This window comes from Pelophylax lessonae (genome assembly GCF_965119305.1).
Source record: "Pelophylax lessonae genome assembly, chromosome: 10".
Classification (NCBI taxonomy): Eukaryota; Metazoa; Chordata; class Amphibia; order Anura; family Ranidae; genus Pelophylax; species Pelophylax lessonae.
The window spans coordinates 178,381,697-178,399,880 of NC_138777.1; the positions used below are offsets into that span (position 1 = coordinate 178,381,697).

At 45.9% G+C, this 18,184-nt stretch overlaps 1 protein-coding gene across 1 annotated transcript in view; it reads left to right on the top strand.

The window, feature by feature from the left end:
- LOC309565120 (cytochrome P450 2J6-like) overlaps positions 1-18,184 on the top strand; it is a 79,051-nt gene that overhangs the window by 22,906 nt on the left and 37,961 nt on the right. The window contains exons 4-5 of the mRNA XM_082269902.1: positions 1,021-1,181; positions 12,823-12,996. Coding sequence (XP_082126028.1) covers positions 1,021-1,181; positions 12,823-12,996 — 335 coding nt within the window. The remainder of the gene's footprint in view (positions 1-1,020; positions 1,182-12,822; positions 12,997-18,184) is intronic.

Here is an 18,184-nt window from a genome sequence, read left to right on the forward strand (position 1 = left end):
GAAACTACTAATATAATGTCTAAGCACATCCGAGCCTTATGTGGGAGCCTCTCTAATGGTTCTTCAGTTAGTTAATGGTAACACCATCATTCTGGAAATGGGCAGTGCTGTATTTAGGTTTTGTGCTGCCCTAGGCCTGACTAAACTTGTGCACCCCCTAATTTACATATGACCCACCCCTTCCTGTAAAGGCCACGCCCTTTACTGTTTACGATCTGCCCTGTCATCTGTGAACCACAGACCACAAGTCTATCAGGGCCCATCAGCGTAGCCTCATCAGCTCCCACACGTTCAGCCTCATTAGTGCTCATCTGTGCAGCCTTATCAGTGCCTCCTCATTACTGCCCATCAGTGCAGCCTCATCACTGACCGCTTTATGGGGGTGCCAGACCGATTTGCCTCCTGGACTCTGCCCTCTGGCCCAATTCACCAGATAAGACTGGCACTATATTAAAAGTGTAGTGCAAGCCGGCTGAGACCCTTTTCGTGCAGCTCCACTCGGCACTGCTTGGCCCAGCTCGGCTCAGTTTGCTTTTCCACTGCGTGGTACGATTCGGCACCTTTCAGCACTGTATAGGCTCTACTCAGCTCAGTTTGCTTTTCCACTAAGTAGTAAGTGGGTGGGATTACAATGATTCTCTGACCAATCAGTGGCTAGTAGTGACAAACAATCAATGCTGCATGCAAAGGATTGTGGGATATGGTATCGGTACGGCCTGCTTGGTACCCCAACCGAGGTGGTACTGTTTAAGCGAGCCGTACCGAGCCGTACCATGTAGTGGAAAAGCGCCGCTGTACCAAACCGTACCGAACCGTTCTAACACGTACCGTGCGGTACCATGCAGTGGAAAAGCGTCAAACCGAGCCAAACCGATCCGTACCATGCAGTGGAAAAGCGCCATTAGTTTGTTCCTGGTTTATAAACAAGCCAAATTAATTATAATTAGACACACAATAATGATTGGGTTTCAGAAATGGTATGTTTCCATCTGCTTACTGACTATTTTTAGTATTTTTCAGATACTCTGTATGAGCCGCACTTTGTCATTGACAACGCCGTGTCCAACATAATTTGTGCCATCGTATTTGGGAGGCGTTATGACTATGATGATTCAACACTCAGAGACATTCTTAACCTTGTTCATGAACACTTGAAGATGGTAACTGGGTTTTGGGCTCAGGTAAATCTATTAAATCATTCTTTGGGACAATATTTTATATCCTTGGAACCATTTTCAAAGTTACTGTGATGTAGTAACAATTCTTTGCCCTGACGTTTGTCTTTAATACGCGTCGCTAAGGCATCCTTTCCCAATCTTTTTGCCACAGAGGAACCCTTAAAATAATTTTCTGGTCTTGGGGAACCCCTGCTAAAAATGAATATACCTACAGCTCATGGTACATCAGTGTGATTAATAACTTGTAGTCAACTTTTAATTAAAATAATATATAATAATATGTATAACATATACATTAGATAGATAAATACATAAATAAATAAAAAGTGGTATAACTAGTGTATTGGACACTTTGGGCAGATAGTTTTTAACACTCCCTACCCATCCCAATCATTTTTTTCAGTAATGAGCATGAACAAAATGTATTAAAAAAACAAAACATATATGTTAAAAACTGTGATGTTCCCTACATTAAAACTGTTAAAGCGATTTTTATTTTTTTTCTGCAAATAAAAAATAAACATATCATATTTACCTGTTCTGTGCAACGGTTTTGCATGAAACAGGCTCGATCCTTCTCTTCTGGGGTCCCCAGCCAGCCTTCTTGGCTCCTCCTCTTTGGCAAGTGCCCCCATAGAAACCCGCTTTTAAAAGCACCCTGTTTACATTGGCTCATCCCCGCCCTCTGCTCCCTCCTCACAGAATTTAATTGACAGCATCAGAAGCCAATGGCTCCCACTGCTATCATTCTGCCCTGTGAGGAGAGAGACGCTGCTCTCATGCACAGCTTGCAGGCTCAGGTAAGCATCTGGGGGGGGGGGGGGGGGGGGGGATCCTGGACACAGAAGGTTTTTATATCTTAATGCATATAATGCATTAAGGTAAAAAAAAACTTTAGTCTTCAGAACCACTTTAAGTTTAGTGAAACATTTTACTTTTCTTGTTAGCCATTGTTAGGTAGTAGACCAATTAACCATTTCTCACTGCTTAAGGAACCCTCGGCAACTTCACAAGGAACCTGGGTTGAGAAAGGTTGCTCTAAGGCTAGATTCACACTATTGCGGGTGTGAGATTGCCTGTAAATCGCACACGTTTCTGCACCCGCAGGCACCCACAGCCAAAATTTGCTGCTTTTTAGCAAACACATAGGGAGGACATCAATTGTTAATGGCATCCACACACATTGGAAAACACTGCACATTTTCAGGTGTGTGAAACTGCATGGTGCCAAAGCACCATGCAGTTCCATATGGCCACATTTTAGAGAAGGAGTCGGGGACTTTTTTCCTGAGGGAAACGCAGGTACAGCAGCCCATTTAAATGAATGAGCTTCTGTGCCTTTGCAAACACACACTGCACCACCCGCACAGATGTGAACCTAGACTAAGGGTTTGTGTACATGTATAAGCGCCTGCAGAAAAACATGTTTTCAAGCACATTTAGAAACATTGGGCTGTGTTTAAAATGCAGACTTCTAGTTTTGTTCTGCTTCAAATCCTATCTCTAGACTATCTTTTCAGTTTTGGACAGAATAGGGAAGTAGTCAAACCCAGGGCTTTTTTTCAGCTGGAACTTGGTGGAACTCAGTTCCACCACCTCTGGCTCAAGCCCTCTCCTCCCTGCTCACCACTTTCATTTGTAAATACAGAAGGCTGGCTTCTGGGTTTACATGTGACAGCTTGTCTCCCAATGGCTCCCACAGATCTGATCTCCTGAGCGGCACCCACTGAGTGTAGGATGGGGAAAAGGGAGATGCAGGTGCCATGAGGATGCTGTCACCCCACTGGATGATCTCCCAGCAAGTGAGAGAGTTTGAGCCACCTACAGTGTGCAGGGAGGTACTAGAGCTGGCTGGATGCTGGGTGCGTCAGCAATAGAAATAAGACATGTGGAAGATGGTGGAGCTTTTAAGGAGAGGAAAAAAGATGGGGGCAGTCAAGGGGGATGCATTGCAGAGGTCAGAGGTAAAGAGGGGTGAAAGTGATGTGTGGATGGAGGATGTAGAGATAAGCAGCTGTGGAAGAAGAAGGCTGAACTCTGCATTCTGTATGCAGCGTACCCCTGAACTCTGCACTATGTACATAGTGCACCCCAAAAATTCTATACTTAGTGCACCCCTAAATTCTTCACTCTGTGTGTAACCCAGAACTTTGTACATAATGCACTCCTGGTATTTAATGCCCCTTTAAGACCCTCCCACTGTTAGTGAAATTTGACCATACCCACTATTTGATGTGGTTTGGAGGGTGTTTGTGGGGGGAGGGGAGTTGTAGGGGGTCGTAGTTGAGTTCGCTTCCCCCTTTTTCTGAGAAAAAAGCCCTGATAAAATCTTTGCCTTTTGCTGTCTTTTTGTTATTTTAAGGCAGGGGTCTTCAAACTATGGCCCACCAGTTGTTCAGGAACTACAATTCCCATCATGCCTAGTCATATCTGTGAATGTCAGTTTTACAATGCCTCATAGGATATGTAGTTCCACAATAGCTGGAGGGCCGTAGTTTAAGGATCCCTGTTTTAAGGAGACTTTCCCTAACTTTCTGTCCTGGTGACAATATTGTTAGTGTTGCAGGAAGTGAGAGGAAATATCTAATGGGAATAGAGAGAGCAATAAAAAGCCTGGGGGTCTATACTTGAGAGTTCTAGAGATCACTGCTATTACTGCCCCTTTAAAAATCGACACAACCGCTACTGACTGCTATGGTCCAAGTACTGCACTGGAAACACCAAAGTGCAGCAGGTTGCAGACTATGGTTTAGACATTACTGTGGCAGTGTTAGCAGACCAAGAGAAAAATAAAATACACGTAGCTGGAAAGCAAAGGTAGGCGATGGCCCGCTGTGATAACTGAGCTGTAGATATAGAAAGAATCATCAGGGTGGTAAACAGACAACCAAAGTTTGAAGACCCAACTCTAACATGCACTAATCCAATCTTTTTTAAATACAGTACAAGTGTTGACTGCTGACACACAGGAAATAAAAAAAAAAAAGTCTTTATATACATACACCAAAGATTAATGGGGCTCCTTCTGTCCCACGGGTAAAAGTGGTGAGGTGGAGATTCCAAGTAACTTTAAAATGTGTCAACAAACGGAAATAAAAAATATACACAAAATATAAAACCAATAAACTATTAAAATGCCATCTTAATTCTCTAAAAATGCCCAGTACAAATCCATATGCAAAAATTAAAAATAGTATATATTTTAAAATAACTCCACCCTAAGACCACTTACCACAACAACATCATAGCAAATTTGTAAGTACCGACAGTATATGGCTGCTAATTCCACCCACTATCCTTATTTTTCCTTCCTCAGAACTTCAAGTCCTATCAACTGCAATATACTATATATATATATATATATATATATATATATATATATATATCCCACTCTCTTTACAAGAAGGGGGCAATAATCCTGGACTCAACAAGCATTTGATCCCCCCACTTCTTGTAAAGAAAGTAGGATATCCCATACAATAAGAATATTTTTCGATAAGAATATTTTTCAAATACAGGTTGAGGTCTACATTATAATTAAGTTTAAAAAGCATCCATAACCGGTTGCCAACCGCCCACCACAGTTATACTGCAGCAGGCAGCCACTGCTGCGCAAACCGACGTAAGTATACGTCGGTCAGTGCCTGCAGCTAGGGGGCGAGCGCGCGCCGCCTCTGGCGCACTCTCGCCCCCGCTCGTCAGCAGGGAAGCCGATGCACGGGGCAGGCAGCGCTGATTGCCACCTGACACCCGTGATCGTTCCCCACTCAGAGAGAAGAACAGTCAGCTGTTGTAAACACAGCTGACCGTTCTTCTCCCTGGAATGATAACAGAGCGCCTGTGATCCTTCTATAGAGGAACACAGGTCTCTGTGATCATTTCACAAGCCACGCCCCCCACAGTTAGAGTCACTCCCCTAGGCTCACATTTAATCCCTTGATCACCCACAGGGCTAACCCCTTCCCTGCCAGTGTCATTATTACAGTAACAGTGCATATTTTTTAGCACTGATTACTGTAGTAATGTCACTGGTCCCCCCAAAAGTGTCAAAAATGTCAGTCAGGGGTCTGATCTGTCCGCCGCAATGTCGCATTCCCACAAAAAAATTGCAGATCGCTGCCATTACTAGTAAAAAAAAAAAACAATAAAAATGACATAAATCTTTCCCATAGTTAGTGGACGCGATAACTTTTGCGCAAACCAATCAAAATACGCTTATTGCGATTTTTTTTTTTTTTTTTTTTACCAAAAATATGTAGCAGAAAACAAATTGGCCTTAAATGTTAAAAAATTTTGATTTTTTTAATTTTTTGGGGGGAATGTTATATAGCAGAATGTGGAAAATATTGGTTTTTGTTTTTCAGAATTTTTTTTAATTTATAGCGCAAAAAATAAAAATTGCACAGGTGATCAAATATCACCAAAAGAAAGCTCTATTTGTGGGAAAAAAAGGACATTCATTTTATTTAGGTACAGCATTGCACGACCGCGCAATTGTCCGTTAAGTAACGCAGTGCCGAATCGCAAAATACGGCCTGGTCATTAAGGGGGCAAATCCTTCCGGTCCAGAAGTGGTTAAGCAGAGCTTAAGAATAAAATTAAAAATTCCACCTCCAGGAGTCTTTACATTTGAAGAATTCTTTCTACCCCCGAAAAAGGAGAATAAAGACCTACTCTATCTCTGATCTGTTCCTGCAAAAAATGTTAAGAAGCATGGGATGATAGGATGCTTTAGGGTTAAGTTCCCCACAATAGTGTTCACCTACAGTGTTCTTTTTTTATAGATGTGGTTCAAGAAATGATATATTAATGTACTTCTTAAGAGGGAAACCCCCACCTGTGACCATCAAATGGAGCCAAAAGAGTAAAATGTCACCATAGGAGATATCAAACTAAAAGGAATATGTATGGACCCAAATGTAGGGGCTTTCTTACCTGAGAACCAACTCCTCTTCCCTGGTTAAAAACAGCTGACGCAATTCCGCTTACAGCTTTGTTCACAGCATATTCACAAATGGAATGACCCTGGAATGGTGATTCCATTGTGACTATGCTGTGAACAAGGCTGTATGCCGAAACGCGTCAGACTTGTTAATCTTGACCTTTATGTACTGTAGTAATGTCACTGATACCCCCAAAAGTGTCAAAAATGTCAGTCAGGGGTCCAATCTGTCCGCCGCAATGTCGCAGTCCCGCAAAAAAAAATCGCAGATCGCCGCCATTACTTAAAAAAAAAAACAATAAAAATTACCTAAATCTTTCTCGTAGTTATTAAACACAATAACTTTTGCGCAAACCAATCAAAATAGGCTTATTGCGATTTTTTTTTTACCAAAAATATGTAGCAGAAAACAAATTGGCCTAAAATGTTAAAAAATTTAGATTTTTACCTTTTTTTGGGGGATTTTCATATAAAAAAATGTGAAAAAATTGTTTTCCTGACAGACTCCATGGCAGCATACGTTCGGGTAGGCCCCGCCTCCTCTCCTACCTCATAGGACCCCACTCCCATAAATCTTTGCTCCCTTTCAGCATCAGTGTTCTTTTTTCGTCCTCCTCATACATATGGTTTTATGTTCCTACTGTTTCAGTCCTATACCTGGAAGCAGAATGGGTCGTGGAGCCTCCGCTAAGCCCTGGCTATTAGCAGGGTATGGAGGGGGCAATAGAAGAGACCCTCAGCAGGAGCTCTGTGGTCTGGCCGAGAGAGCCCAGCTGCCACGGGTGGCCTAATTTTGCCCGAAGATACAGTCCGGTGGTGTACCTCTGGGACCCTTCTCTGCTTGGGCAGGGTGGTAAGCCCTGTTATAGGACCTTTCATTTGTTTATTCTTATTGTTGCGTTGCTACTTGTGTGCTAGTCTCATATGTCAGGCTATTTTACTCACTGTCTGGTATTTGGTCCGCCGTAGTGTCTTTTTCCTGCATTGTCCGGTGGCTCCCGGTCCCGCCGCGGCCGCGATCGCGGCCGCCGCTTCCGGGTTGCGCGTCGCTTCTGCGCATGCGCGGTAGCCGCCGGGCACTAGATTCGGTGCGCATGCGTGGGAGTGATGCGTGACGTCACTCGCGCATGCGCGGCAGCGATCGGCGGCCGCGAGGCGGCATATTTAAATCCCTCAGTATGTCAGAGCTGGTGGGAACATACATACATACAGCCTCCCCCAGACTCTGACTGTCGTTCTGAGAGGTAAGAATCCTATTTTAAAAAGGCTTATTGGCAGTTTTTTTGCTTGGGGTTAAAGCTTAGCTCTATGTGTATTCCTTTTTGCTTAGTTGTGAAGAGTTTCTTCGCCCCTTCTGTTGCATCAATAATGGACGCTTCTCCACCCCCTAGTGGCCAGCCCGCTCATACCAGGTATGTGCTGGGCATTGAGGTGGGGGGAGGGTCTGTGTGTTTTTCTCTTATATATCGCTACATGTGTCTGTCTCCAGCTCTTCCAGGTCTGAACACCAGCCTAGCGCACGCAGCGAAGACAGACATTCAAAGTCGCATCACCGGCACTCCTCGTCTAGGTCCAGGCGCAGCTCTCCCCATAGTAGGGGACGTGATGGCAAATCTTCTGGTTCAACACATCATGGCCGTTCAGAGCACCCGCATGGAAAAAAATGCTGGGGATGTGGTACCATGGTAACAGATGGCTCCTCTCTGTGTAAACCTTGTTATACCCAAGCCACGGGTGAAAGGGAGAAGTCAGACCATCATATTGAGGAAGTGGTGCGCAGAGTCCTCAAAGACTCTCTAGCTGAATTACAGAAGCCAAGTACTTCTGCAGGGCCAGAAAGAGATCTTCTGGTTCAAGATCCTTTTGAGTCCTCCCAACCCAGCCATCCTTCTATCCTTCCGTCAGAGTCCGAATCTGATTTAGATGACTCCGGTTCAGGATTTGAGTTCAGCCTTGTCTCCCCTCTAGTGAAGGCGGTGAGAGAAGCCCTTGAATGGGAAGAACCAGCTGTCTCCTCCCTGAAACAACGAAAATATTTCAAGCAGCTATGCAAAGAGCGCTTGGACTTTCCATTTCTAGGGGAGCTGGGAGATATAATTACAGAAGAGTGGAGCAAAGTGGAAAGGAAAAATTCCACAAAAAAATTGACCACAAAAATGTCGAAGTTGTATCCATTTAAACAAGAAAAGGTGAAGTACCTGGAATCTTCCCCAAGTGTGGATGCAGCTGTGATGCGTTTGGTCAAGCATGTCACCCTTCCAATGGAGGATACAGCCTCTTTTAGGGATCCGTTGGATAGGAGGATCGACGCTGACCTTAAACGAGCATATCTTTCGGCCGGCATGGCCTGTAAGCCAGCTTTGGCTTTGGCTACAATTTCTAAAGCCATGGAAGTCTGGATTAATGCCCTCGAGGGCACTCTCGGAGGAGTTTCGGAAGAAGTGCTCCAGAGCTTCCCAATCCAGGAGCTGAAGATGGCTGCGGGTTTTCTGGGGGAGGCATCTCTAGACACCATTCGCCTTTTGGCTCGAGTTATGCTGGCTTCTGTTACGGCTAAACGCGCCCTGTGGCTTAGGCCTTGGGTTGCTGATGCTGCTTCCAAACAGGCATGGTGCCGGATTCCCTTTGAGGGTTCTTCCCTCTTTGGGAAAAAATTGGATGCAGCCATATCTCGGGCCACGGGTGGAAAATCTGGGTTCCTCCCTCAGGATAAACGCCCAGGCGCTCAGAAGTGCTCTTTCCCGAGAAGACAAACCACCAATCGTTCCAGGGAAGCACGCAGCTACAGACCAGGCAAGTCCTATGGAAGAGGTTGGAAGTCAAGGCAATCCACCTTCCAGAAAGGCTCAAAAGGCTCTTCGTCTGGTGACCGGGAGGCCACCAAATCCTTTTGAGGTTGGGCCCGTCCAGGCCTTCCTGGTAGGGGCCAGGTTGCTTCAATTTCGGGATGTCTGGGCGGCCTCGATCCAGGATCCCTGGGTGTTAAACATCGTGTCCCAGGGACATTCGTGGGCGTTCGACAACGTTCCCAAACCCAGGTTTGTCGCAACCTCACTTCCTCCTTCGGCAGAGAAAAAGAAGGTTCTTCTCGCTTACGTGGACACCTTACTGGCTCAGCGAGCTGTTGTGCCAGTTCCCGATGCAGAACGAGGTTTGGGAGTCTATTCACCTTTGTTCCTCGTCCAGAAGAAGAACGGCACCTGGCGCCCGGTAATAGACCTTACATATCTCAACAGGTCTATCCATCAAGAAAGGTTCAAAATGGAGTCCCTAGTCACAATACAGCATTCGATTCTCCCAGGAGATTGGTTGACATCGATCGACCTAAAAGAAGCGTACTTCCACGTTCCTGTGGCAAAAGAGTACCATCAGTTCCTCCGGTTTGCTGTAGGTCATGCTCACATGCAATTTACGTGTCTTCCCTTCGGGCTCTCAACTTCGCCTCGCACGTTCTCCAAGACCTGCTGGCAGTTGTGGCTCTCATCAGGACCAGAGGCGTCAGATTGCATCATTATCTGGACGATCTCCTCCTTCTGTCTCAGGACAGACGTCAGTTACTCTTGCATCTGGAGCAAGTGATCTCTACGCTTCAGGAATTCGGTTGGATTCTGAATCTAGAAAAGAGCCATCTGGTGCCTACGCAGTCGCTGGTGTTTCTTGGGGCACTGTTCAACGCGGTGAAGTGCACCATTTCCCTACCAGAAGAGAAAATTCCAGTAGTCCAGAGCAGGGTGGCTCGCGCTCTCGCTGCCTCTCGTCTCACTGCTCGTCAGTGTCTAAAGGTAGTAGGGACGCTCGTAGCCACCTCACCCATGGTGAAGTGGGCTATGTGGAAGCTGAGACCCTTCCAGAAGGGGTTTCTCCAACAGTGGACGACGGAGAACTTGTCACAAGTTATTCACCTGACCCCATTCATGAAGGGATGCCTTCCCTGGTGGTTACGCCGTACAAATCTGACCAACTGCCACTCAATCGCTCCAATTTCCTGAATTACGATAACCTCCGATGCCAGCAGTACCGGTTGGGGAGCCCACTGTCTGTCCGAAGTGGCACAAGGCAGATGGAACTTTCCCGGTCACGGAGTGGTGTCCAACATTCTAGAACTACGAGCTGTCCTCAAAGCCCTTCAGGCTTTTCACCATCTAACGCAAGGGGCCTCAGTGCTGCTAAGGATGGACAACACCACAGCAGTGGTTAATGTCAAGAGACAGGGAGGAACGCGCAGCATGTCTCTCCTCCAAGAAACAGACCCGATTATGACATGGGCTCAGCATCATCTGGCCAATCTTTCAGCGGTCTTTGTTCCGGGAGTGTTGAATGTGGAAGCAGACTTCCTATCCCGTTTCCAACTAGACAACAACGAGTGGTCCCTCCATCAGGAGGTGTTCAACTGGGTGCTGTCCCTGGGAATTTCGCCAGAAGTGGATCTGTTTGCGAGTCCACGCAACAAGAAGCTTCGGAAGTACTACACGAGGTTCAGAGACCCTCGAGCCTTCGGAGTGGATGCCCTCACGGACAGATGGAACTTCCAGTCTGCTTATGCTTTTCCACCAGTACCAATAGTACTCCAATTCCTGTGGAGACTGAAGATGGAGGAAGTAGAAATCGTGGCAATAATCCCCTTCTGGCCCAACAGGCCATGGTTTCCCTTGCTGTCCCTTCTCAGCTTCAGGGATCCAATCCCTCTACCTCTCAGGTCGGACCTTCTATCTCAGGGTCCTACTCTGCATCCATGCCCTGCACGGCTGCACCTCAGGGCTTGGTTCTTGAGAGGGGGAGGTTGGAAGCTCTCGGATGTCCAGAAGAGGTGATCCCGACTCTCATGAGTTCAAGAAGACCTAGCACCAACAGGGTATATGAAAGGATATGGGCCAGGTTCATGAGTCATCAGGCCCAGAGGTCAGGTCCAGTAGGTACACCTACTATTCAGCAGATTCTAAGTTTCTTGCAATCTGGTCTGGATCTGTCCCTCTCAGTTAGTTCTCTCCGGAATTCAGTGGGCAAGTCATCATCTGATTCAGCAATTTTTTAAGGGCGCAGTCAGGCTCAGGCCTCAGAGAAGGCCGGGATTTCCAAAATGGGATCTTCCATTAGTTTTGGACTTTTTTTTCTTCAAAGGAAGTTGCCTCCATGTCAATCAAGGAGCTTACGTTGAAGACAGCATTTTTGGTGGCCATTACCTCCGCTAAGAGGGTTTCTGAGATACACAATTTAGGTTACAAAGAGCCTTTTCTGACCTTCTTTCAAGACAGAGTGGTCCTAATCCCTATGCTGGGGTCAAATCCAAAAGTGACCTCTGTCTTCCACGAAAATGCTGAGATAGTTCTTCCCACCTTCAGAACTGATGAGGAATCTCCAGTCCATCCTCTAGACGTGGGCAACACTCTAAGTCAATATTTGGAAGCCACATCCTCCTTCCGCCAATCGGATTTCCTTTTCGTTCTTCTCCATGGCAAAAAGAAGGGTATGCGTGCCTCTTCTAGAGCAGTGGCTGCGTGGATTGTTCAGGCTATCCAATGGGCGTATAGAGCAAAGGGCTTGGCTCCTCCAGAGGCGATTACAGCTCACTCTACAAGAAGCGTCGCTACGTCTTGGGCAGCTTCCAAACACGTCGCGCCTGACGTGATCTGCAAAGCAGCATCCTGGTCATCTGTCAATACCTTCCTTTCCCATTATTGTATTGAACCTGCTGCTTTATCTTCCGTTAATTTTGGCGTTCAAGTCTTGTCAGTTGACAGTGCCAATTAAAGTTTTCTTTGTTCAGCATCTTCCCACCCGGGAGTGTATAGCGAGTTATTTCCCGTACGTATGCTGCCATGGAGTCTGTCAGGAAAATGGAAAATTGATATCAAATACTTACCGTAATTTTCCTTTCCTGATGGACTCCATGGCAGCAGGAGTCCCCTCACAATTCCTGAGTAGGCTAGTTACAGAACACTGATGCTGAAAGGGAGCAAAGATTTATGGGAGTGGGGTCCTATGAGGTAGGAGAGGAGGCGGGGCCTACCCGAACGTATGCTGCCATGGAGTCCATCAGGAAAGGAAAATTACGGTAAGTATTTGATATCAATTTTCCGTTATTTTTTTTCAAAATTGTCGCTCTTTTTTTGATTATAGCGCAAAAAATAAAAATCGCACAGGTGATCAAATACCACCAAAAGAAAGCTCTGTTTGTGGGAAAAAAGGACGTCAATTTCGTTTAGGAACAGCATCGCACAACCGCGCAATTATCCGTTAAAGTCACGCAGTGCCGAAATCGCAAACTGGGCCCTGGTCTTTGAGCATCCAAATCCTCCGGGGCTTAAGTGGTTCAAACAACACATACAATCATTTAAAGGCTGGATGTTGTGTTTTGTGTGAGAAAACACTTGTGGTAGTTAAATGTTACATTTTGTATAGGAGTCTATGCTACGCACCAAAGTGGGGTACAACTGAAAAGAAAGAGGGATGCGACATTTGCTTTCCAAAGAGAGGCAGTTGAGAGCTATAGCTAGGCCCTTGTAAGCCACAGAGCAAGAAGAATTTACACTAACCCAGGCCTGTGCTGACATCTTTAAAAGCAATACAAAAAAAAAGATGGGAGGTTACATTTTAGAAAATTGATTGGTGTTTCTTGATCTATAGAGGTAATTTGATTAGGTCCTGTGGTTGCCTGTTTTCCAACTGTATTGAGTTGAGCATTGTTACATTATTTTCCTTCAGCTCTTTAATGCATTTGGATTTGTCAGACATCTTCCTCTACCACATCAGAAGATTTTCAAAAATGTAGAGACAGTTTTTGGGTTTCTCAGGAAAGTTCTAGAGGAACACAAGAGAACCAGAGTGCCTGGACAACCCAGAGACTACATCGACTGCTACCTGGAAGAACTGGATAAGGTAGAGTAATTATTTATTATCATGACATCAAGCTGACAATCTGTTATTTTTATGAGTTGGTATTAACATCTGGATTTCAATAGAATATAAAGCCTAAATATATTACTTGATTGCAGGGTTGTTTATATTATGGGGTGAGAACCTAGTGTTAGGTGGCATCTACTTATATGGCATAGATTAGAACAAAGCAGGAGATAACAGCACTGAGATCCTGACCTGGGTATCCTTTGGTGCAGATGGGGCAGGCTTCATTGCAGAGGATCCTTGCAAAAAAATAAGTAAATATGCAAACACAGGTTAAAGCGGTATTAAATCCAAAACCAAAAATGTAATGTATTTCAGCTTACCAATCATTAGATGTGGTGGTTGCATTGGTTTTCTTATTTTCTAATGCTTTTTTCCCTCTGTTTTCTCCTGGTGACCTGGTCAGTAACACACTTCCTGCATGATACAGACACCCCTCTGGATGAATGATCACAGGGGGTAGATCTGAGCAGCAGAATTATCAGTGTGGGGGGGGGGGGTGAAGTGTTAAATGTATTAGCAGATTTCAATACAGTAACAAATTGAAAATGAACTCTAGCTAATACTTTATAATCAGTTACAGCAAACAGCTTTTCCTTTTGGGATAAAAGTTTACATAAATAAAAGCTGATCATTTTAAGCATCCTTGCCAGTGTTAAATGATTTGTCTCACCCCTATAACTGCAAGAGAGCTTTTCTGTTTAAAAACAACAGACTTACTGGCTGTATCACCAGATGAAAATAAAACAAAGAAAGCTTTAAAAAGGAGTTAGAGTCAGTGTTACAGAGAAGGGTAGTGTCAGAGTTATAGGGTGGGTTACTGTGAAGGTTACAAGAAGGGTAAATGTTAGTTTTACAGTGTACTGAAAGGGTTAGTGTTGGGGTTACTGTGAGAATAAATGTTAGGATCGCAGTGAGGGTTAGCATTAGGATTACAGTGAAGAGGTTACAGGGAGGGAGATGCAGTGCTAGGGCAGGGCTCGACAAACCCCTGGAGCCAGGTTGCATTGGCGACTAGAATTAGCGGCCTGGCCTCTGGGCTACACTGTGGCAGGTGTCTTCTCCTCATGCCAGACATCCCAAGTCTCCCTGAAACCCGCAAGAACCGTGGGATATCCCACCTCTAGGCCTATCAGCTGTCAGAACAGAGCCGATGCTTCCTGTATAGTCCCGGTTCCGTCCTGTGACAGGCCAAATTATATCAAATGCACTCCGTCTGTGAGAGGAGAGATACAGGAAGCATTGGCTCTGTATGCTTCCTCCAGCGCCGTCCCTTACACTCCGTTGATGTCTCTCAGAGGAGCGAGCATTTACTGCCAGCAGTAACCATCAGCAGTACCCACAAGCAGTACTCGCCAATAGTACCAGCCAGCAGTACCAGCCAGCAGTAACCGCCAGCAGTAACAGCCAGCAGTACCCACCAGCAGTACCAGCCAGCACAACCTACCAGCAGTACCAGCCAGCAGTACCCACCAGCAGTACTCGCCAGTAGTACCAGGCAACAGTACCAGCCAGCAGTACCCGCCAGAAAGAACCCCCAGCAGTACCAGCCAGCAGTACCCACCAGCAGTACCAGCCAGCAGTACCCACCAGCAGTACCTGTCAGCAGTACCCACCAGCAGTACCCATCAGCAGTACCAGCCAGAAGTACCCGCTAGCAATTGAGTTAAATTGGTGGGGGAAGGGGAGTGCAGGGTGCCACCTCCCTGAAATTAGTTTTTGCAGGTTGGGATGTCTGCTATGCAGCCCCTGCCCGCAGGTGTAAGGACTAAGATGCCGCCAATTGTGGCCGCAGCTTTGCGGCCTGCTGGAATGAGACGCTTACATTGGGAAACTGGTGCCCTCTTGTGATGGCCGGAGCGGCAACAAGTAGTCACTGGCGGCGCTGAGGGCTTCCCCTGCCTGCACTCACTGCCCGCCCATCTCTTTCAAAAGAGAGGAGGTTGAAAGTGTTGAGGGCTCGATCTGGCACCCTGTTCTTACTGAGGAGTGGACAGGGAGTGTGGGGAAGCTGGTTGGAATGGCCTCAGTTCCATTTACAACCTCACAAAGATGGAAACAGTTTTTTATTATTATTATTTTTTTTTTCATGAAAATTCATTTTTCATTATTTTGCATTCTCTCCCTGTCATGCCACACAGCCGAAGGCCCCTTTCACACGGGCTGTCGGATCAGGTCCGCCTGTCAGTCTTTCAGGTGGACCTGATCAGACCCTTCAGTCTCCTCTATGGAGTGGCAGATGTTCGCTGACAACCTCCACCTTCTGATCCGGTCTGCCAAAAACAGACGGATAGTGGTCCTATTTTCAAATTTATCAAATTAGATGGCATCGGATGGAAATGGACAGGCAGTCTATTTCCATCCGATTGCCATATAGAGGAGAGCGGGACTGTGTTAATGTTTGCTCTGCATAGTGGAGCGGGCAGGACTTGTCACCCGCCTGCTCAGCTGGGATTAGCGGAGAAATCCCAGATGAGCAAGCGGATTCCGCTTAGCGGAGTTGCCCGCATAAAAAGGTGGCATGAGTTACTGGATCTCCCATCACCCCCACCTTGCTGCACTGTCCTTCCCTAGTGAGCCACTGCCCATCACACCTTAAAGCCAAGTACACATGGGACGAATGCCAGGCAACATCAGCCGTTTCAATAAAAACTTACCACCATTCGGCCCGTGTGTATGGCAGGCGGTCCGACAGAAGCCGGCCATTCTGCATGCGCGGAAAAAAAAATGGCTCCCAACTTTTTTAGCTGGCTCCTAGATTCCAAGCAAATTTGTCAAGCCCAGTGTTAGGGTGGCATGGAGGATGAATGTAAGGTTACAAGGACAGTTAATCAGCACAACTTTTTTTTACTGATAAACATGGAAAATTTACTGACAGAGCACATTTTTTACTGACATCCTGAAATATGCTAATATTATATTATTATTATTATTACTATTATTATAAACTAAGGCAATCCCTAATTAAGCAGTATAAACAATGAAAACTTCAAAGCAGAGTGACAAAATGTGAGCATGACTAGGTTTATGAAAGGCCTGGGCACCCTGGGATAAAATATAAAAACAAGTTCTGCGGGGTGTGTAGCACGGCGATCTGTATGCATGCCCAGTGGGAGGGTCTTAAAAGGGAATGAATAATCTGTAACAACATAAAAATGGTCATACTGGCGCATAGAAGACAGGAGCTAGCCCTCATAGGTGATAGAGTGGGACAAATAACAAGTTGATTGAATTATATAGTCCATCAAAGAGTCATTTAAAATAAAAATGTAATTATTCAGAGTTGATTGAAGATGTGTACTGGCTCTTTAAGATGGCTGCTCAGTGTGCAAGCAAGAAGGGGCTTGTGGATAACTGAGGAAGAAACACAAGCACCATACTTGAGTAAGAAAGGAAGCTTGTGGCATTGTGTGGCAATGTCCCCTGAAGGGAGGGATGTATAAGGATGGCTTCGGCGGCTGCAGCTGACCAGGACACGGCTGATGGATGTCAGCCCTTTCGTAGTATAGCAGGGAGTCCACACGGCTTCTCGTATCATCAAATTCCAGGTGCAGGGGGGTTGCCAAGGCGGTCTTCTTACGGCATGATACATCCCTCCCTTCAGGGGACATTGCCACACAATGCCACAAGCTTCCTTTCTTACTCAAGTATGGCGCTTGTACACGATTCCCCAGATTTCCCTCTTACATCAGAGTACCCAGAGTTCACCCTTACATCAGATTCCACATAGCCCCCCCCACCACCATCAGAGTCCACAAGGCTATCCCCTACGGTGCAAGAGGGAACACTGTGGACACTGATCTAAATGGGAGCACTGCGAACCGTGATGTAAAGAACTCTGATGACAGGGGGTCTCTGGTCACCACAGCCCCCACTTACACAAGAGGCCCCAAAGTTTCCCCTTCCATCTGATTCCACAGAGTTCCCCCTTACATCAGTGTGCTCAGTTTTCTTTTACATCATAGTCCACAGATTTCTCCCTTACATCAGAGTCTGCGGGGCAACAGTTCAATGGGGAACTCTGATGTAAAGGGGGATGCTGTGGACCGTGATGTAAGAGGGAATGCTGTGGACTCTGGTGTAAAGGAAACTATGATGTAAGGTGGTCTCTGGTCACCTTATATAAGAGTCTGCAGAGTTCCCCCTACATCAGAGCCCGCAGACTTTCGCTTTACATCATGGTCCACAGCGTTCCCCTTTACATCAGAGTTCCCAGTGTTCCCCATTAAATGAGTGTCTGCAGAGTTCCCCTTTTCATCAGAGTCCACAGAGTTTTCACTTGTACTGTAAGGGGGAACCCTGCGGACTCTGATGTAACGGGGAGCTCTGAGGACACTGATTTCAGGGGGAAAAATTGAAACTTCGATGTGGAGGGGGGAATCTGGTGACCAGAGACCGCCTTACATCAGAGACCGTGGAGTGAATGTGGGGGGGGGTTACTGATATTAGGCGGAACCTTTACCTTACCATAGTGTATTCACTCCCCCCCTTACATTAGTGACAGACCCTTTATGGCCTGGAGCTGTGACACTGACCTCCTCCTCTAGCAGTAGCAGCCTGATTTTATGCAGAGCCTGAGGCCAAGCCAAACTTAGCCAATTAATAATAGGCCGGCTCCAGAACTGTGCATACACAATGCCAGAGCCAGCAAGTGACCTTTTAACAGGCACTTTTCTGCTATTTATGGACATTTACAGACAGCAGAAAACTGCCAATGTTTTACAAACTGCCTGTAAATTTATGGATGGCTGGCAACCCTGTAGTTATTATGAGGGTTGCTGTCAGGGTTATGGGGAGTGTTAGTGTTTGGGAGACAGGGAGACTCAGTGTTAGGGTTATAGTATATAGAGGGTTAATGCTAGGATTACAAGGAGTGCTATTGTGAGGGTTAGTGTTGGGTTTACAGGGAGAGATAAGCGTTTAGGGTTACAGGGAGGAAAAGTGGAAGTTTTACAGGGAATACATGGAAGGTTGTAGGATACAGCCCTAGGATAGGGCATCACTATCAACACCACAAGCTGTTGCTAACAGCAGGCAAAACAGAATTCCCAGCATTAAATACTAATACTCATCTACTTATATACTGTATAATACTGAATTCTACTACTATACGGCATCAAAATAGGAGTGCTATGATACAGGTGCAATTTTCATTTTTGTCAGT